Below are 21,705 nucleotides of genomic sequence, written 5' to 3' on the forward strand. Positions count from 1 at the left end.
TGGCAGGCTGTACTCAAATTAGATGACAAAAGTGTGATCATCATTCCAGTTCTACTTATTTCAGCAAGTGGGGCAGAAATAATGATGCCGCATTCTAAACACACTTAAACGGTGCTGATTCTCTCTTCATTCAAACCCCTCCTCAAACCCCCCCCCCCTTATCCAGGGTCAATTTTCATCCCCCAATGCCAGTTTTCATGCTCTCTCTCTTATCCTTGCCCTGCCTTCCCTTCCTGTCAGACTTTAGGCCAATACAGTAAGTCCCTGGAAACCTGCCCACAGGTAGAGAATGTGACGCTTCACAGCTGGGGCCCTCTCCCCTCTCAGGTCCCCTTGAAGGTCCACTCTTGCTTCAGAGTAGACCTGGTGAGCCCTTTGTTCTCCAAACTCAGGAGCCCAGTTCATCACATGAGGCTCCCTTTTCTTAGGCTGGCTCCTGTGCACAACCAACAAGACTCCTGCTTCTTTCCTAATCCCACAACTCTCCCCTTAACTCCCTGAGAACTGGGGCTTACCCTCTTCCAGTTTTGCCTGCCTGTGTTTGGGTCCCCTGCAGTGTTGAGCCGGAGAGAGCCACTCCCTTCCAGGCCCGACTGTGATGCTCTTGGAAGCACCAAATGCTGTGAAGCTTTTCTTGCAACCATCTGATCCCTCCCAGCCCCTTCCTAAATTATTTTGGTACACAGAGGTAAGGTGTGCTCTCCAGCCTGGTCTGAGTGGCCAGGGACGTTTCCTGCATATACTCACAGAGGCATGAGTCGAGTGCCAGTGCCTTCTCTGTTCTAAACAAAGGATGAAAGGTCACATTGGGTGCTAGAATAGAGTACTATTTCTTCCAAGAGTGCTTCATTAAGTTTGCATTCCTATGTACAGTCTTCATAGAATCATAGAGTTGGAAGAGACCACAAGGGCCATCGAGTCCAACCCCCTGCCAAGCAGGAAACACCATCAGAGCACTCCTAACATATGGTTGTCAAGCCTCTGCTTAAAGACCTCCAAAGAAGGAGACGCCACCACACTCCTTGGCAGCAAATTCCAGTCACCAGAAGTAAGCCCACCGAACTCACCTACTTAGACATACGTAGGGCCAGCCTATTATTTTATGGAACTCTCTGCCACAAGATGTTGTAATGCCCACCACATGGGTTTTTCTATTAGTATTACCCACCCTCGACCCTAAGGTGGGTTCCAGCATTAAAACACAACATTAAAAACAGCTTATTCAGCAATTTTGTTCCGAATTTCTTTCACAGCAGATTACAGGTGTGGAGATGGAAGGAATTTTAACCTACTTTCCCCTCACCATGTCACTTTGTGTTCCTAATAAAGATCATCAGCGCCTGGTCGTTTATCAAAGTGCAGCTACCACAGTCATAGATGGCATAAAATTATTCAGGGTTATAATAGGAAACAATATTGTGAGGAAGTATTTCTACAGCTACAGTTACAGCTACAAGTCAAGTCTTGTGGCTGGTGCACACTCCCCTAGTATATGCACACATCAATTAAAACCACCTGCTTAAATATTAGTCTTTCACAGTCCATGTGGACAGGCTGACTTCATAAACACTGTAATGATCCTAACACATATGAAGAGAACACATAATTGGTGCACCAGGGACTCAGTTACATTAGGAAAGAAAAACTGTTTTATATGCATTATAACACCATGACAACAGATGGAGTCGTGGAGTCCCGTCTTTCGCCAATGTGATTTCTCATAATAAAGTTTACAACGTGTTTTCCTGAAACGCTGTTTTGATGTGTCCAGATCCAGCCCTGTTGTTAAAGGGACCCTGTCCACTCTGGCAGTCTTCTGTTCTGATGGAGCTGGGAAGACTTTGGCTGTGCATCTGTGATGAAGTCCTCTAACTGAGAGGATAGTGATGCAACATCCTTGGGCCAGAGACGCCCCGTCACCGCATGTTTGTCTTGTGGATCTGTGTCTGTGGCTAAGTGCCTCTGCAATTTCCCTCTGACATCGGATCTCAGCCTCATGCACTGAAGAGGAGGGATTTGACTGCAATGTGATGGAATCAGGTGTTTGGTGCTGCCCAAGAATCTTGGATTGCTGCTTGTCTGTTCCGATCTGAGTCCAGGGCGGCCTCCTAAAACATCAGTTGCTTAAGAATTTTAACTCCGCTCCCCCCGCCGCCACCACTGATAAATAAAGGATCAAATCATTTCTAAAGATAAATGAGCATGCACGTGATGTTTCGGGTGCATCAGGATTTCTAATCTCATTTGAGCAATGTATTTCTTTTCCAGATGTGCCCCGGGGCTCTGAGATACAATGTGGCTGGCACAGGAGCTGTAGCATCACGGAGCTCTGCTGTATTTAGCATGACCACTTCTTCATTCTTTATCCTTACAGAGGGCAGTCCGTATACCTGGTGGTTTGGGCGTGGCAATGAAAAACACTACTATTGGGGAGGCTCTGGACCAGGTATTCAGAAGTGTGCGTGTGGCATTGAACGGAACTGCACTGACTCCAAATACCACTGCAACTGTGATGCTGATTCAAAAAAAGAGTAAGTATGTTGTGCACTTAAGTGCACAGTACCAACACATTAACAATTTGCAGCACAATCTTACACACCTAAATCTCTCACAATACTAAATCTCAAGGTCGCACAATTACATGAATTGGTCAGGACAGGCAGAAGGTTCTAGACAGACGTGGGACATAATTAAATGGAGGAATTCAGTTGCAGAGAATGTGATTATGGCCATTAGCTTTGATAGCTGTTAAGCACTGTTCTGCATCTAAACATTTAGCAGCTACTATTAACCATGGAACATCTATGCTCAAAGGCATTCTACCTGAGAGTAGCGGGTACGAGGAACAAGCAGAAATTTTCAGCCTTTTAGTCTTTTTATATATTTATGGGCCTGGGTGACAGAGTACATTTATTACAGTAATCTATGTGTATACCTTTAAACACCTAAATCTCCTCTTCCTGACTCCACTTTTTTATGTAACAGGTTCTTTTTATACACTGAATATTGCTCTCAAAGGAACACATTTCTGGTACATGAGAGAATTGGATCCATTATTAGCTTTGCATTTACTGCTTTGATCTCGGTGATTAAATTAATAATAATAATAATAATAATAATAATAATAATAATAATAATAATAATTTTATTTATACCCCGCCCTCCCCAGCCAAGGCCGGGCTCAGAGCAGCTTACAAGCAATAATAAAAACAAGTTGAATGATTACAACTTAAAAACAAAATTAAAATACAAGAATTAAAATATTGAAACCTTAAAATATTAAAATGCAGCCTCATCACAGGAGGAGAAAGGAAAAAGAAAAAAGAGGGAGGGAATCAAATTGGCTCCAAGCCAAAGGCCAGGTGGAACAACTCTGACTTACAGGCCCTGCGGAAAGAAATCTGATCCTGCAGGGCCCTGGTTTCATGAGGCAGAGCATTCCACCAGACCAGAGCCAGTGTTGAAAAGGCCCTGGCTCTGGTTGAAGCCAATCTAACTTCCTTAGGGCCCGGGACCACTAGGGTGTTGCTATTTATGGACCTTAAGGTCCTCCGTGGGGCATACCGGGAGAGGCGGTCCCGTAGGTACGAGGGTCCTAGGCCGTGAAGGGCTTGAAAGGTCAAAACCAGCACCTTAAATCTGACCGGGAGCCAGTGCAGCTGGAAAAGCACTGGGTGAATATGCTCCCATGGCAGAGACCCCGTGAGGAGCCTCGCTGCAGCATTCTGCACCCGCTGGAGTTTCTGGGTCAGCTTCAAGAGCAGCCCCGCGTAGAGCGAATTACAGTAGTCAAGCCTGGAGATGACCGTCGCATGGATCACTGTGGCCAGGTCGGGGTCATAGCTCAAAAACGTTTGATAATACAATATATTTCTTTCTCTTTTTAGCATTTTTCTTTGTTGTAATCAACCTGTTGATATTTGGATCAATAGCAGTATGCAGACTGTTAGAATTAAAACATTAATTCTTCATATTATTAGTGGTTGCTGAACTGCAGAAAAGTGCTTGATTCATTTAGGATAAAATAGGTAATTAATTATATGGATTAACAGAGAGGCTGAACAAGAGAAGCTTTCTTTCAAATGGCTTTTGGATTATAGGAGAAGAATCAAAAGGATACTGAGGTGTAGTAAGCTTAGAAAGTGCTTGGTTTATGAGGCTGAAAGATGCAATCCTGGCTAACAAAACTTAGGTGAGATACTGAAAAAGTCAATGCTTGGGAAGGTCAACTTGACATGATGCAGCCGCAGGAGCTAAAACACCCAAAGTGAGACAAAGGAACAAATTATGTAGGAGATATTTATTATGCCACTGAGTTGTCTTTGCAGAGCTCCTAATGGTCTCCAATCCAGCCACCGAGTAGCTACACGTCCGGTTTTTTCCAGTACTACAGTAATATCCACTGTTTTCTGGACTGAATGTTGACTTACCGTATTTTTTGTCCCATAGGACGCTCCGTCCCATAGGACGCACCTAGTTTTTTGGGGGGGAAATAAAGGGGGGGAATTCCTTTATTTCCCCCCCAAAAGCAGGTCGGAGAAACCGAACCAGGCCGAGGAACAGCGGGATGGCGGCGCTGCGCCTCCCTGCTGTCCCCCGAGCTTGTGGGGCTGGCCGATGTCTGCCCGACGCGAGGGGGGCTATGCTTCAGGGCGCCCCGCGCGCCAGGCGGCAAGCTGCTATCCGCAGCCTAGACATCCCTGTGGGACCTCCCGCAGGGCTGCCTAGGCTGCGGATGTGTTCCCGAAGCACCGGGCGCTCTGCTTTCAGGGCGCCCGACGCTCCGGGAAGCAGGCTACTATCCGCAGCCTAGACATCCCTGCGGGAACTCCCGCAGGGCTGCCTAGGTTGCGGATGTCTTCCTGAAGCCTGGAGAGCGAGAGGGGTCGGTGCACACCGACCCCTCTCGCTCTCCAAGCTTCAGCGAAAGCCTGCATTCGCCCCATAGGACGCACCCAGATTTCCCCTTCATTTTTGGAGGGGGAAAAGTGCATCCTATAGGGTGAAAAATATGGTAATTGTCATGTTTATTATTATTATTATTATTATTATTATTATTATTATTATTATAAATTTGAACATCACATTTAGATTTCAAAGGGTTGTTGGATGGCAAGAAATGTTTTAAACTATGCTGTTTTAGAAAATTATTCTAGCATTCCAAAGACCTTTCTGAAAATGGTTAATTTAACCAGTCTTGGGGAGCTTAAAAGACAGTCTGCTTGATGCATCATTCTGGAGAGGTTCAAAGATAGGCCAGAGTGTGCAAAATCTGGGTTCCTTCATTATTATTTTTATCAAAAATCCTAAGCAGGTGTTTCTGAGACAACCTCTGGACACCCAGAGGAGCATCAAGTGGAAAGCACCCCTTCAGAAAACCTAGAGCCAGGGCATGGTGTGCTTTAAAGAGAGAAACCTAGCACTTTGGTCTGGAAAGAAACTGAGAACAGCAGCAAAACAAATGTATTGCTAATGGAAGAATTTCTGTACAGGTCTTCTGCCAGCCTAGAACAGGAACTTGGGGCTCAAGGGGTGGTTGTGGAGGAGAAAAGGGACATTATCTTTCCCACCACCCTAAAATCTTCCCCCAGTGTGCTATAATTTTGGGTCTGGGTCAGGTTTGGGTCTGGCTGCCAACCCTAACCTGAGAACTTTGTTCCTATTTGGAAGTTCTTGGAGTTTAGCTGTGGGAGGAGCTTATCAGAAGTTTAGCTGTGGGAGGAGCTTATCAGAGCTTGCAGGGCAGCAGCTGAAGGAGGAGCAAAAGGGTTTTCTTGTGTGTGTGTGTGTTTCTTTGTGGCTGATTAGCTGCTCTCCCTATGCAAAGGTCAGAGGGGGCAGGGTTTCTGTTGAGGCAGGGGATTAGCTGTGGGAGGAGCTTATCAGAGCTTGCAGGGCAGTTTGATCCACCTTTTAGATTTAGGAGAGCTAGTCTCAAACGTTTGTTGTGGAAGACCTAGGTTTTTTTGGGGGGGGTTATTTGTCCTGTCTTCACGCTTTTTAAGATGGAGGACCACTGTAGCCACCCCCAACGACACGTTCTCAAGATGGAGGGTGAGGGAACAGCTGCAGTCGCCTGCGGTTCCTGCGCAATGTTTGCCATCTTGCCAAATGTTGCAGGCAGCTTTACCTGCAGCAATTGTATGTTGATTGCCCTCTTAGAAGACAAAGTCCAGCAACTGGAGGAATGTGTAGCTACGCTCCAAAGAATTAGAGAGCTGGAGCTCTTCTTGGAAGCAACAGAGCACACCGTCCCCACCAAGGAGGAGACAGGGGACTCCCCTGAGAAGGAGGCTAGTTCACCAGCACAGGTGCCAGATATATGGAGAAACGTGACTCAAAGAAGAAGGAGGCCCAGGGTTCGCTCTGATTGTTTAGAAATACACAATCGCTTTGAAGTCCTCTCCCCTAGCATGGAAGACGAAGAACAGACTCCATTTGAGGATCTCTCCCTCATTACAGTTGATCAGGTATATGAAGACGAGCAGCAAAGTCAGTCCTCAGGGAATGTGCAGGCAACCTTGGAACGGACAGCTCACGGAAGAACCCCGACCAAACCTAAGAGGAGGCGTGTAGTGGTGATAGGGGATTCCCTACTGAGGGGAACAGAAGCAGTGATCTGTGGGCCTGACAAGATGTCTTGGGAGGTGTGCTGTCTCCCCGGGGCTAAGATCCAAGATGTTACTGAACAACTGCAAGGAATCATAAAACCCACTGACAAATACCCCTTCCTCTTGGTTCATGTGGGAACCAATGACACTGCAAGCAATAGCCTCCAGAAGATCAAAAGAGACTACGAGCCTCTGGGCAGGAAATTGAAGCAATTAAATGCACAAATTGTCATCTCATCTGTCCTCCCAGTTGAACAACGTGGCCCAGGGAGAGAGGGAAAAATAGTGGAAGTGAACAGCTGGCTTCGCAAATGGTGTAAACAGGAACGGTTTGGATTCTTAGATCACAGACTGCAGTTTCTTGAAGATGGACTTCTGGCAAGCGATGGGCTGCACCTCACAACGGTTGGGAGGAATGTTTTTGCCAAAAATCTCAGAAACCTCATCAGGAGGGCTTTAAACTGACTAATGTGGGAGAGGGAGACAGTGCTCCTGAAGGTAGGAGTCTATCAATTGATGAAGATGATAATCCAAATGTCATAGACCAAATGGAGCAAACAGCACGCAGACCTAGTGGTGGGAGGAAAAAATCCTTAAATAAGAGACACGGGGGAATGATTAATGGACTTCAATGTCTGTACACTAATGCGCAAAGCATGGGAAATAAACAAGATGAGCTTGAGCTCTTGGTACAGCAAACTAAATATGACATAATAGGCATCACTGAAACCTGGTGGGATAAGTCCCACGATTGGAATGTAATAATGGAGGGATACAATCTATTTCAGAGAAACAGACCAGATAAGAAAGGAGAAGGAGTGGCGTTATATGTCAGGGATGTGTATACCTGTGAAGAGCTCCAAGATTTAGAACCTCAAAGCCAAAGTGAGAGCATTTGGGTCAAAATTAAGGGAGAAAAGAATAACAGAGACCTCATTGTGGGAGTTTACTATAGATCCCCAAGCCAAACAGAGGACATAGATGATGCCTTCCTGGAACAGATGGCCAAGCATGCAAAAGGAAGGGAGATAGTAGTAAGGGGGGGACTTCAATTACCCGGATATTTGTTGGATGTCAAACTCAGCCAAGAGCATAAGGTCAAACAAATTCCTCACTGGCCTTGCAGACAACTTCATTGTCCAGAAAGTGGGAGAAGCAACAAGAGGAACAGCCATTTTAGATCTGGTCCTAACCAATGTTGATGACCTGGTTAGTGGGGTAGAAGTGGAAGGATCATTAGGCGCGAGTGATCCTGCTCTTCTGAAGTTTACTATACAGCGGAAAGGAGCAGCCAAGCATACTAGGACTCAATTTCTTAACTTTAAGAAAGCCGACTTCATAAAACTTAGGGAAGTGCTGGGTGAGATCCCATGGACAGTAATACTAAAAGGAAAGGGAGTTCATGATGGCTGGGAGTTTGTTAAGAGGGAGATAGTAAAAGCACAACGTCAGGCAATACCAATGAGACGGAAACTTGGAAGGTGCCTAAAGAAGCCAGGGTGGCTATCTAAAGAACTTTTAACTGAGTTAAGATTAAAAAAGGATGTGTACAAAAAATGGAAAAGGGGGGAAACCACCAAAGAGGAATTCAAACAAATAGCCAGCACGTGTAGACACAAAGTCAGAAAAGCTAAAGCACAGAATGAACTCAGGCTTGCTAGAGAGGTTAAAAGCAACAAAAAAGGCTTTTATGGGTATGTCCGTAGCAAAAGGAAGAACAAAGAAACAGTGGGGTCACTCAGAGGAGAAGATGGTGAAATGCAAACAGGGGACACAGAAAGGGCTGAACTCCTCAATGCCTTCTTTGCCTCAGTCTTCTCTGATAAAGAAAACAATGCCCGACCTGAAGAATTTGGAGCAAATGATTCAGCAGAGGAAATACAGCCCAGAATAACTAAGGAGATAGTACAAGAATACTTGGCTAGTTTAGATGTATTCACGTCTCCAGGGCCAGATGAACTGCATCCAAGAGTATTAAAAGAACTGGCAGAGGTGATCTCAGAACCACTGGCAGTCATCTTTGAGAATTCCTGGAGAACAGGCGAAGTCCCGGCAGACTAGAGGAGGGCAAATGTTGTCCCTATTTTCAAAAAGGGGAAAAGAGAGGACCCAAATAATTACCGCCCAGTCAGTCTGACATCAATACCAGGGAAGATTCTGAAGCAGATCATTAAGCAAACAGTCTGTGAGCACCTAGAAAGGAATGCTGTGATCACCAATAGTCAGCATGGATTTCTGAAAAATAAGTTATGTCAGACTAACCTGATCTCGGTTTTTGACAGAATTACAAGCCTGGTAGATGAAGGGAACGCAGTGGATGTAGCCTACCTTGATTTCAGCAAGGCATTTGACAAGGTGCCCCATGATATTCTTGCAAAGAAGCTGGTAAAATGCGGTCTTGACTATGCCACCACTCAGTGGATTTGTAACTGGCTGACTGACCGAACCCAAAGGGTGCTCATCAATGGTTCCTCTTCATCCTGGAGAAGAGTGACTAGTGGGGTGCCACAGGGTTCTGTCTTGGGCCCGATCTTATTCAACATCTTTATCAACGACTTGGATGATGGACTCAAGGGCATCCTGATCAAATTTGCAGATGACACCTGTCAGGGGTTTAGGAGCAGAGGCACGGGCAAGGGAGGAAACAGAGAGCGAAGGGGAGGAGGCAGAAGAAAAGATGAGTGATGACGACGACCCGAGATCTCCTAGTCTTTCCAGTGAATCAGAGGATTCACAGAAAGGAGCACCAGTGGCCAGGGCAAGAGGGGAGTCTAGGGGGGCACCCCAGGAAGATAGAGCCAGAGGGGACTCAGGGGAGAGCAGCTGGAAATCGGGACCAGCGTCACCGCCAGGAAGCAGGGAAGAGGAAGGGAGCCAGGGGGGAAGCGCTGGCAGCTCACCACAGGAGGGAGGGCATGAGTCAGGAGTGGCCACACCTCCATCGGGGAGCGAAGAAACGGTTAAGAGGAAAGTGGAAGGTTGGGCGCGCGCGCCAAGTTCAAATGCAGAGGAAGGCGGCGCAGTAAGCAGCCCCGAAAGAGAGCCAGGTCCTAAAGCCCGGCGCAAGGAGGCAGGAGGGTCCGGGTCAGCGTCAGAAGAATCCCGGAAGGAAGAAACCCCGGGGGGTAGAGGGACCCAGAGGAGGACAGTCAGGCGGAAAAGGTGGAGCAAGGCTAGGATATTAAGTTGGTGCACACGGGGCGGAGACTCAGACGGAGCTTCGCCGATCTAGCTACTAGACGTAGAGTTGCGCGCAGCAGCGTGAGAATGGAAACTGTAATTCAATAAAGACTTTTACTTAATGATCGCTGGCTAGCGTGATCCTGTGTGAGCTAGGATCTTCAAGCAGCTCTGACAGTAAGCTCCGTCTCCCTCTTGTGGGCATCTACAGCCTCGAGGAGGGGAGAGAAACAGGTGCCTACTAGCGAGCTCACGAACGGCAGACGACATGACGGCTGAGCAGCAGATAGAGGAACTCAGAAACGCAGTGGCACAACTGAACGCCGAGGCTCTCGCATCCAGGAAGAGAGAGGAGGAGGCAGCTGCCGCCTGCAGGGATCTCCAGGTCAGGTTAGACGTGCTGACAAAGCAGACACCCCGGCAGGAGGGAATTGGGTTGGCGAGACGGACAGGCGGGCTGGTCTCTCACTTCGATGGGAACCTGCAACAGTATCCCAACTTTAGAGCCGACGTACTGTGCGCACTGCAACTGCTGCATAAAGACTTTAGAGATGAACAAGAGAGAGTGGGGTTCATCATGTCCCATTTGCATGGGGATGCGAAAGCATGGCTACGCAATTTATGGAGAGATAAGGATCCGGCGCTCCAGAATGCAGATGCCTTTATTAAAGCGATGGATGGGTGTTTTTTATCAAGTATTGACGTGGATCTTGCACGGAAGGAGGTGCATGGGCTGAGACAAGGGAGGGCCAGCGCCAGGCAGTATCATGCCCGCTTTTTCGCCTTGGTCAGTGCCCTGGAATGGGACAGAGATTCGGCTCCTGTAAGAGACCTCTTTTGGGAGGGGCTGCACAACTCGATTAAAGATGAGATCGCGAGGGGGGAGAGACCCCGAACCACCCAGGAGGTCGTTCAGAGGGCACTGGCAGTGGGGGTGAGGCTGGAAGGACGTCCGTGGAGCAGGGACGAAGGGCGTGGAGGGCGCGAACCAGCCGGGGGCCCCTCCTTCCTTCCCAGAGAAGCAGCGCGGGCGCAATCCACGCCTCCGCCAGGAGGAGGAGCCGAACCTATGGAGGTTGGAGGTGCAAGGGCTCAGTCAGCAACCAGAGCCCTAGCACCGGCAGCAGTGAAAGCGAAGCCTCCTAGAGGGAACAGGAAGTGTTACGTCTGTGAGGAGCCAGGGCATATGGCAAAAGAGTGTCCCCAGAGGCCCCACAAGCTCACTGCAGCCTCAGCAATGGTGCCTGCAGCAACACAGCAAGGAGGACCACAGCAGGGAAACGAGGCTGTCTGGCTGGAGGAAGAGGCACTGGGGCCCAGCCAGACGTGTTAGTGACGCAGTCCCCAGCGATTTTACAGCCCGTGAACCCCCTCCCGCCCAAACCAGTAGTGAGGCTCACAGCGTCTCTCCAACTGCCCAATGGAATCACCATGGACGTGCCAATCACCATTGACTCAGGCAGCAATGCGGACTTTATAGGGCAGGACTTTGTCGACAGGCACGCTGTGCAGTTGCTGCCGGCCACACTGCCCCTGCAGGTTGTCACGGTGGATGGCAGGGAGCTGCTCGGGGGGCAAGTGGTGAAGCAGACGCCACCAATGGTGATGCGACTTGGGAATCACAGAGAAATCATCAGCTTCAACGTCACTCAACTATCTGACACGCCCATTGTATTGGGCATGAGTTGGCTGGACAAGCACAGCCCAACGATGGCTTGGTACCAGAGGCAGCTGACCTTCGGCTCTTCCTTTTGTGCTGAACACTGCATCGTGCCCAGGCAGGAAGGAGAGGAAGAGGAGTCACAGCTGCTGCTAGGCACGCTGCAAGCGATTCCCCACAAGTACGCTGAATTTTTGGAAGTTTTCTGCGAGAAGGAGGCGGACAGGCTACCCCCTCACAGACCATATGACTGCAAAATTGACCTGCTGCCGGGGGCGGCGCTGCCTAAAGGGAAACTGTATTCCATGTCAGAGGACGAACTGCAAGAACTCAAGGAGTTCATTGATCATAATTTGCAGCGCGGCTTCATCCGGGAGTCCAAGGCAGTGGGGGGCAGTCCCGTATTCTTTGTTAAGAAGCGGGACACGCCCCAAAAGAGACTCGTAGTGGATTACAGGATTTTGAACAGTGTGACTAGGCCATCGGACTTCCCCATGCCCCGAATTGACGACCTCCTCGCAAAGGTACGGAAGGGCAGAGTGTTCACCAAGTTGGACCTGCGGGGGGCGTACAACCTCATTCGCATGCGGGAGGGTGATGAGTGGAAGACAGCCATGTTCACGCCACTGGGGACCTACGAATATAGAGTTATGCCTTTTGGATTGCAAAATGGCTCCCACGTTTTTCAAGCATTTATGCATCACGTGTTGGCGGGACTTCTCTACAAGACGTGCGTCTGTTTCTTAGATGACATCCTGATCTTTTCGGAGTCGCAGCAGGAGCATGACAAACACGTCAAGGAAGTGCTGAGCAGGCTAAAGCAACATAGGCTCTACGCCAAGCTGGAGAAGTGCCAATTTGACGTGCCGGAGGTGGATTTTCTGGGCTACAAGCTGTCTGACAAGGGGCTCGCCATGGACAGCGCCAAGGTTCGAGCGGTGTTGGATTGGAAGAGCCCGCGCAACCGGAAGGAGGTCCAACGGTTTGTCGGCTTTGCGAACTTCTATCGCAAGTTTATCAAGGGCTTTGCGATGCAGACGGCGGCCATCACTGACACGCTTAGCTCCAAGAAAAAGAAGTTCATTTGGACAGAGCAGGCGGAGCAGTCCTTTCAGGCACTCAAGCGTCTCTTCGCGTCGGAAGAGCAGCTGCTTCATGTCAACCCCAGCAAGCCGATGAGGGTGGAGACAGACGCCTCGGACAGAGCCGTGGGGGCGGTCCTGCTGCAGAAAGACCCGCAGGGGGTGTGGCGACCGGGAGCGTTTTACTCCAGGAAGCTCAGCAAGTCCGAGCAGAACTACACCATATGGGACAGGGAGTTGCTGGCCATTCACGCAGCGTTCAAGGCGTGGAGGCACTTTCTGATCGGCGCCAAGCACACGGTGCAGGTTTGCACGGACCACAAGAATCTAGAGCACTGGCGCACGGCACAGTTCCTGAACCAGAGGCAGATACGTTGGGCTGAGTTCTTTGCGAACTTCGACTTCCGAATAGAGTATGTCCCGGGGGACACCAACATCATGGCAGACGCTCTCTCCCGTAAGCCACAGTATCTGGAGGACGCAACACCAGCGGCCGCCATGCACATCTTCGCACCAACAGTGTGGGCGTGCGCCGTGGCGACCGTGGACCTAGAGGCGGTGCGACGAGCGTTGCAGGGGGACTCCTTCGCACAAGCAAAGATGGCAGAGGTGCAAAGGGGCAAGGCAGCGGCCGACGGTTTCCAGCTAAGAGATGGATTGCTCATCCGTAAAGGGGCCATCTACGTGCCGGGAGACGAACTTCGAGCCAAGGTGCTGCAGCAGCTGCACGACGCGCCCACGGCCGGGCACTTTGGCAAGGAGAAGACGGTGGAATTAGTAGCCAGGGATTTCTGGTGGCCTGGAATGAGAGGGGAGGTCGCAGACTACGTGGCGAGGTGTGACACCTGCCAGAGGGCCAAACCAGTGCACAAACCGCCGGCCGGACTGTTGGAACCGCTGCAAACTCCGGTCGAACCTTGGGAAAGGGTGGCCCTGGACTTTGTCACGGATCTGCCCAGCTCAAGGGGCAAGACGGCAGTGCTGGTGGTGGTGGACCTGTTTTCCAAGATGGCGCATTTCATTCCGTGTGCTAAGGTGGCCACGGCGGAGCAAACCGCCAAACTGTTCATAGACCACGTGTTCAAGGTTCACGGTCTGCCACGGTCTATTCTGTCCGACCGGGGGCGGCAGTTCATCTCGAATTTCTGGCAGAAGCTGATGGGCTTCCTGAACGTCAAGATCAACCTGGCGTCGGCGAGACACCCGCAGACCAACGGGCAAGCGGAGCGGGTCAATGCCATCATGCAGCAGTACCTGAGATGTTATGCAAATCAACAGCCTGCGACGTGGGTGGATTACCTGCCGCTTGCCGAGTTCGCCTACAACAACACGAAGCACGTGTCCACGGGGGTCACGCCGTTCTTCGCCAACAACGGGAGGCACCCCAGATCCTTCCCGGGACTGGAAAGAATGGGGGAGGGGGAGCCGCAGACAGCAGATGCGTTCGCGTCGGAGCTGCAGGAAGTCCACGATCAGCTGAGGCGCCACCTGGAGCTGGCCAAGCACGCATACAAGGTACAAGCGGACAAGCACAGAAGGGTTGGCGAAGAGCTCCACGTGGGAGACTGGGTTTGGTTAGCAGCCCACGCAGTGCCGGCCAGGTCGTTGGCCAAGAAGAAACTAGGGCATAAACAACTGGGGCCCTACCAAGTCGAAGAGCAGGTCAACCCGGTAGCTTTCAGACTGGCACTTCCGGAGGGTTCCAGAATGCATCCGGTATTCCACAGGTGCTCACTCCCTACAAGGCACCGCACAGGTTCCAGGAACCTGGAACAGCGCCGAGTCCGGTCAGAGACAGAACAGGGCACGCGGGAGTGGCACAGAAGGAGCGCATCAACGAAGTCACGGAGATTTTGGACTCCAGATGGGGGGAAGAGGGGGTAGAATACTTTCTCGCCAAGGAGGGCACCCCGGCCAGTGCGAACAGCTGGGTGCCGGGCTACGCCTTGGACGAACCTCTCCTCAAAGACGAGTTTCATGCCCTCTTTCCCCATAGACCTATGCCAGCAGACTTTTTCGACGACTGGCTTTTCACGCCCACGCTTTCGGCCAGCACTTTCCGGGGGTTCGACTCGGACGAGGACCCGACACAAGACGTCCGTTCCCCGGAGGGGTCACCCTCGGGATCTGCATCAGAACCCTCGTATTGGTGGGACGATAGACCAGAGGAGCAGTTCCGCAGACGGTGGCTGGAAGGCCCAGGACGAGCAACACCGCCAGGAGGAAGTGAGGGAGAGACGGACATGGACGTTTTCGGGGACGACCCTGGTTTCGAGCACGGCGGCACAGAGATGGAAGCGGAGGTGACCGTTGTCGACGAGAGTAGGGAGGAAGACCCGCGAGACTTCAGATGGAGGCCCGCCACGGGAAGCGACCGATATCCGACGTTCGTCCCTTTGCAACAGCAGCCCCCAGCTCCAGCACCGGAAGGAGGGGAGGGGGGAATGGGGGGCTTCGAGGGGGGGATGGATGTCAGGGGTTTAGGAGCAGAGGCACGGGCAAGGGAGGAAACAGAGAGCGAAGGGGAGGAGGCAGAAGAAAAGATGAGTGATGACGACGACCCGAGATCTCCTAGTCTTTCCAGTGAATCAGAGGATTCACAGAAAGGAGCACCAGTGGCCAGGGCAAGAGGGGAGTCTAGGGGGGCACCCCAGGAAGATAGAGCCAGAGGGGACTCAGGGGAGAGCAGCTGGAAATCGGGACCAGCGTCACCGCCAGGAAGCAGGGAAGAGGAAGGGAGCCAGGGGGGAAGCGCTGGCAGCTCACCACAGGAGGGAGGGCATGAGTCAGGAGTGGCCACACCTCCATCGGGGAGCGAAGAAACGGTTAAGAGGAAAGTGGAAGGTTGGGCGCGCGCGCCAAGTTCAAATGCAGAGGAAGGCGGCGCAGTAAGCAGCCCCGAAAGAGAGCCAGGTCCTAAAGCCCGGCGCAAGGAGGCAGGAGGGTCCGGGTCAGCGTCAGAAGAATCCCGGAAGGAAGAAACCCCGGGGGGTAGAGGGACCCAGAGGAGGACAGTCAGGCGGAAAAGGTGGAGCAAGGCTAGGATATTAAGTTGGTGCACACGGGGCGGAGACTCAGACGGAGCTTCGCCGATCTAGCTACTAGACGTAGAGTTGCGCGCAGCAGCGTGAGAATGGAAACTGTAATTCAATAAAGACTTTTACTTAATGATCGCTGGCTAGCGTGATCCTGTGTGAGCTAGGATCTTCAAGCAGCTCTGACAACACCAAACTGGGAGGGGTGGCTAACACCCCAGAGGACAGGATCACACTTCAAAACGACCTTGACAGATTAGAGAACTGGGCCAAAACAAACAAGATGAACTTTAACAGGGAGAAATGTAAAGTATTGCACTTGGGCAAAAAAAAACGAGAGGCACAAATACAAGATGGGTGACACCTGGCTTGAGAGCAGTACATGTGAATGGCATCTAGGAGTCTTGGTTGACCACAAACTTGACATGAGCCAACAGTGTGACGCGGCAGCTAAAAAAGCCACTGCAACTCTGGGCTGCATCAATAGGAGTATAGCATCTAGATCAAGGGAAGTAATAGTGCCATTGTATTCTGCTCTGGTCGGACCTCACCTGGAGTACTGTGTCCAGTTCTGGGCACCACAGTTCAAGAAGGACACTGACAAACTGGAACGTGTCCAGAGGAGGGCAACCAAAATGGTCAAAGGCCTGGAAACGATGCCTTATGAGGAACGGCTAAGGGAGCTGGGCATGTTTAGCCTGGAGAAGAGGAGGTTAAGGGGTGATATGATAGCCATGTTCAAATATATAAAAGGAAGTCATATAGAGGAGGGAGTAAGGTTGTTTTCTGCTGCTCCAGAGAAGCGGACACGGAGCAATGGATGCAAACTATAAGAAAGAAGATTCCACCTAAACATTAGGAAAAACTTCCTGACAGTAAGAGCTGTTTGACAGTGGAATTTGCTGCCAAGGAGTGTGGTGGAGTCTCCTGCTTTGGAGGTCTTTAAGCAGAGGCTTGACAACCATATGTCAGGAGTGCTCTGATGGTGTTTCCTGCTTGGCAGGGGGTTGGACTCGATGGCCCTTGTGGTCTCTTCCAACTCTAGGATTCTAGGTGTCAAAATTCTAGGGGTAAAGCGCCAGGTGGGAAGGTCCAAGGTCAGCTGTAGGTGACTCAAGGGATCAATCCCTTCCTGGGTTTCCTCCCTACAACTTCCACCATGGACATCCTCAGTATTACGTGGCTCAAATCCTCTCAACATCACATACTAGGTCCTGCAGGCCACTTGTTGGCTGTTGGGATTCTGTTTGTTTTAAATTTAAAATATTTTTCCTTTTAACCTCCAGGCTGCATACTTGAGAAGCCCCCTGCCACTAAGCAGAAACCCTTTCTTGTTTGGCAACCTTGCTTCCAAACAGAGAGCTGCTTGCTCACAAAATTTAATATTAGAGGGGATGATGGGGCAATTCCTTCTGACCAGCACCCACAGTATTTTGGACCAGTAGATAAGACTGTTACACACCATCCTGCCTGTGGCCCTGCTCTCCCACTCACTGAACTTCTAACATTGCACTCCACTGCTGGCCTTTGTTCTTCTAGCTAACTCTCAGCTCAGGGAGCAGTTTCACCCATTTTCCAATTGGCACAGAATCTCTGCTTTGTTAATCACCCATCTCCCTGTCCCCTTTGTTTGCTTAACAATTTGGCCATTATCAGGCTTACCTGGACATGGGAAACTGAGCCCAGCTACTAAGTGTCTAACCTCAGTTCTCAAAGCATTGATTAAATTATGGCACTTGCTAAATCCAGGCACCCAAAAACCCAGAACAAGATAGTCCCTGTGCCAAATGACCACTAAAAAGCCTTCCTGCTGCCCTCAGTTTTTGCATCTGTCACTAGCAAAAGGAAAAATGTCAGCAGTCTTGCAGTGTGTTCTTCTCAATTTTTGTTAATGTATTGAGCTCTCTAAACTATCCGGGAATTTTCTGCTTTGATCCCAAGTACAAATTGAGTCCCGGCACTTACATTGCTCACACATTTTCAGTCGCTGTGTTAAGCTATACATCCAGCATAGCAGGAGAGAAGGCAGTCCTTGCCATCATTGCTACCTGCCTACCAAGTAACAAAAGCGGTCAGAAAGTAGCCCCAGACTGTGAACCTGTGAACCCCCCACCATCCAGAGGAGGCTGACCACCTTGTCTTAAATCTACCTCATTACCTGCCATCTGCAGGTATTTTGCTTCCAAACAGTGCATCTGGATTGAGCTTCAATGGGTGGCTTGTAGTGATTTCATCAAGTTTATTTCTCGAAGCAAAAATTTTTCGAAGCAAGAAATACTAATACAACCAGGCATTTAAGTTTTCCTAATTATTTCAACCTGTTTGAGATAAAGTAGCTGCCCATGTAAGCAAGTCCTCTTTGTGCGTGCTTAAAATCATTGAAACTAGAGTGCATTTTTCATTTGAGATAATAATGAAGGAAATGTTTTATCTTGAGCATGAGAGCTCCTTTCATTTCCATGACTGTGTAATCAATATGCAAATAAGTGATTGTTTCTCTTTACCTAGGAGACATTCAGAATGGTTTCGTTGGGAGTGGGAGTGATTTTTCAAAGAGGGGTTGGGTCTGTCAAGTGTACTATGTGTGTGAGGACTCTTGCTGCACACAAGGCATCCATACTCTCAAGGTTTTCTCTATTGGCATGAAAGCTGGAGGTGGAGGTTTAGTTGACAGAGCTCAAATGCATAGACCAGCTTTGTACTGGGCAACTGCTCTAGTAGCCATAAGCAACCTGGACTTCCATGCTGGGGAGGGAGTGCAGGGGGAGAAGAGGGGTTGGTCACTCCATCCTTCATCCTCTTGGTTTCCATGTTAGTTGTAGAAGAGAGAGAAATCCTTTCCCAACTAGCATGGAAATGGGTGTGTTCGAGGATGGGATGGCAAATACCCAGCCATCCCCTACCAGTCCACTTGGTAAAAGGCAAACTTTTTTTACTGGCCTGCTAAGAGGGAGTCTCTTGAGTTTCCTTGTTGGCTGCAGAGGAGGTGACAGACTAGGAACTTTTCTGGGCTCATTTACACAACTGCAATAGATTGTGCATGTAGCAAAGTACTGGTTCTATTTTCAGTCATACATCCCTCACCTCATCAAGTCATTTATATAATGAGAACCAGGGTCTATATTGAAAAATGTAACAAGGACTTATGTGAGGGCACTGGTTCTCATTCTATGTTATATGTGTGGCAGGGCAGCAAGGTACGTGCATTGATCTGGCTGCCCTGTTTTTGACTTCACTTGTGAACATGGGACAGATTTTGCCCCTAGTATTTTCATTTTGTCTCTCTCACTTATTTCCCCTTTGAGTCTTTTTCACTCTGCATATATGACACTAGAGCAGTTTGCATTCAGATGTAAAGTGACCCTCAATGCTCTGCTGAATCTACAGTAGTGTTTTTACGGGCTTTGGAAATGAAGCCCTACTTCATTTGCTGCCTTCTTGAACATTTTGTTGCAAAGATGGCTGTATGGCATATTGAACATTAAACTTTAAAAGTTATTTTTGTTATGAAACAATTCAATGCATCATTACACAGCACAAACCTTTGAAATGAACATAAAATTATGCTCTTTCATATTTAGTTTGAAATGTATCATTTGGTAAGAACTATTCTTCCCATCCTGCTAATTTCAGGAATCCCTTTTAGTCACAGACACTTGGTTCTATTCCATTTCAATATTGCACTGCTTAGCTGACAATGTATTCACCGGACAGCAAGGCAGCGAGCCTGACAAGGAGCTCTTGGTGGTGTGAGCCAGTTATTCAGCAAACTGCAGAGGTGAACACCCAAAAGAACATCTGTCAGAGGACTTCGGCTTGCATCAAACAGTGGCTTGCTAAACCTGTTTCTAGTGCCATTTCTCACTTTTGTCCTTTGTTTGCTGTTGCACTCAAAGATGAAGTCTGTTCCTTTGGACGTTTATCTGTCTTCCTCTTTTTCTTCTTTTAGAAAGCTTCTCTCTCTCTGCCCCCCTTTGACTTTCCCTTCCCATTCTTTCCTTGGTTTGGATTTCTCTCTCATGTCCCTGGTATAGGACAACTTTGCCTCTTCCCTTTCATTTTTCCTTGCTTGCATTTCTCATCTTAAGTTTGACCATATAACGCTCATGACAGAAATGTTTTTTAAAACCAATTGGTGGTGGTAGCTGTGAATGATTGTGGAATGGGCCTGCAGTTCATCTGCTCCCACAGTTTTCAAAGGAAAAAGTAGCAAGGCTTTCCAGATAGGTGCTGTCACTTTTTGGCCACTTTCAGTTCATTTCCGTGGGCATAGCCCACGCTATGGTGAGCAGAGTTCACTTCTACCTTGTCCCAACCAGTCACTGCATGCACCTTGTAAGCTTGCATTGTGGAACGTCATCGTTCCTCAATTTTGCTTCTCAGAAGGATGTTGTCAAACTTTTGCATGGTTTTTGATCTTTTTGGCCCTTAACCTGTGGTGAGAGCAAGTGCTCCATGGAGACCCTTTTGCATGTGGGGATATGCCAACGGGTGTAATTGTCTCCACTCTTTTGCTAGATTCGCTCACTCTGCTTTATATGTGAATGGGGTAAGCATATGCTTAAACAAATGTTGCTGCTCCCATTTATTTTGCCCCTTAATTAAGTTAATTTTGGAATTGATACTGTAAAAATAACAACTTATCACAGTTACATTGCTGCTATGCTAGTCATTGTATTTGGAATGCTGTTTTCTTCCTGCAAATAAGTGAATTATTATTTATTATTGTTATTATTTATTGAACTTATATACCAACCTTTATCCAAAGATTTTGGGACAGTTCACAAGACAAAATACAGGAGAGAAACACAAAAGAAATATTCAAAAGAAAAACAGAACAAAACAATAATCCCACCTCCCACAAATGCATTTTAAAGGCCATAGAATATTAATCAGCCAAAGGCCTGGTAAAAGAGGAATGTTTTTGCCTGGCACCTATGGATATGTGATGAAGGTGCCAAACAAGCCTCCCTGGGGAGAGCATTCCACAAACAGGGAGCCACTGCAGAGAAGGCCATGTTCTCGCGTTGCCACCCTCCGGACCTCTCTTGGAGGAGACACACAAAGAAGGGCCTCAGAATATGAACGCAGCAGTGTGGGTTGGTTTATATGGGGAGAGGTGGTCCTTGAGGTGTTGTGGGCCTGAGCTGCTTAAGGCTTCCTACAGGCCACTCCCATCCTGCACGCATTCAAGGCACATGTGACCACTGGTGCGCATGCCATTTTTAGCCCCAGAAGGGGGTGGAAAGGGGCGGGGGAGGAATGGGGCAGAGTGGGCTTTCGCATGCCCTGTCAGCACACACACAATGACCCCAAGCACAACCCCTGTGCAAGTGGGGAGCTGCCTGTAGGTCAAAACCAGCACTTTGAACTGGGCCCGGAAACTAATTGGTAGCCAGTGAAGTCGGACCAGGATCGGTGTAAGATGCTCAAACCCTTTTGCCCTGGTGAACAAACTGGCCACCAAATTCTACACCAACTGAAGTTTCAGAACCATCTTCAGAGACAGCCATACATATAACACATTGTAGTAACCAAACCTAGAGGTTACCAGAACATAGAAAACAGAAGTTAGGCTCTCCCAGTCCAGATAAGGTTGCAACTGGGCCAAAGCTGATGGAAGACACTCCAGGCCACTGAGGCCACCTGAGCCTCGAGTGACAGCAAAGGATCCAGGAGGACCCCCAAGCTGCGGACCCACTCCTTCAGAGGGCATGTAAGCCTATCAGAGCAGGCAACCTCCCAGCCATCTGGACGAGGGAACCACCTGCTCACAGTGCCTCAGTCTTATCTGGATTTTCTTTTTTTAAAAATATATTTTTTATAACTTTTTCATTAATACAATACCAAATCATACCACATCATAATACAATCAAAAAAGCCAATTAATCAGTTCCAAATTCAATGTTTTTGGATGACTTCCCGTGTTCCGGTTATCAGAGCCCTTGGCCCTGTTCAGTGGGGACATTGGGTTCTGGACGGGAGTTGATCACGGTGTGGATTTGCCAAGCGTGCCTTCCTCTTAGCACATTTCTCCCTTGCGTCCTGAGTTCGAGTGTCTTCAAAGCCCAGGACACCTTTGGTGTAGGCTGTTCTCCAACTGGAGCCCTCGCAGGCCAGTGTTCCCCAGTTGTCAG

The 21,705-nt window shown here is 49.1% G+C and overlaps 1 protein-coding gene and 1 long non-coding RNA gene across 2 annotated transcripts in view; one reads left to right on the forward strand and one right to left on the reverse strand.

Annotated features, from left to right (window-relative positions):
* The window catches only part of CNTNAP2 (contactin associated protein 2), a 1,020,100-nt gene that overhangs the window by 830,463 nt on the left and 167,932 nt on the right, over positions 1–21,705 (forward strand). The window contains exon 14 of the mRNA XM_083468764.1: positions 2,375–2,531. Coding sequence (XP_083324890.1) covers positions 2,375–2,531 — 157 coding nt within the window. The remainder of the gene's footprint in view (positions 1–2,374; positions 2,532–21,705) is intronic.
* LOC310690221 overlaps positions 1–21,705 on the reverse strand; it is a 41,465-nt gene that overhangs the window by 4,903 nt on the left and 14,857 nt on the right. The window lies entirely within an intron of this gene.

The sequence above is a fragment of the Podarcis liolepis genome, assembly GCF_965112155.1.
Source record: "Podarcis liolepis genome assembly, chromosome: 12".
NCBI classification, from domain to species: Eukaryota; Metazoa; Chordata; class Lepidosauria; order Squamata; family Lacertidae; genus Podarcis; species Podarcis liolepis.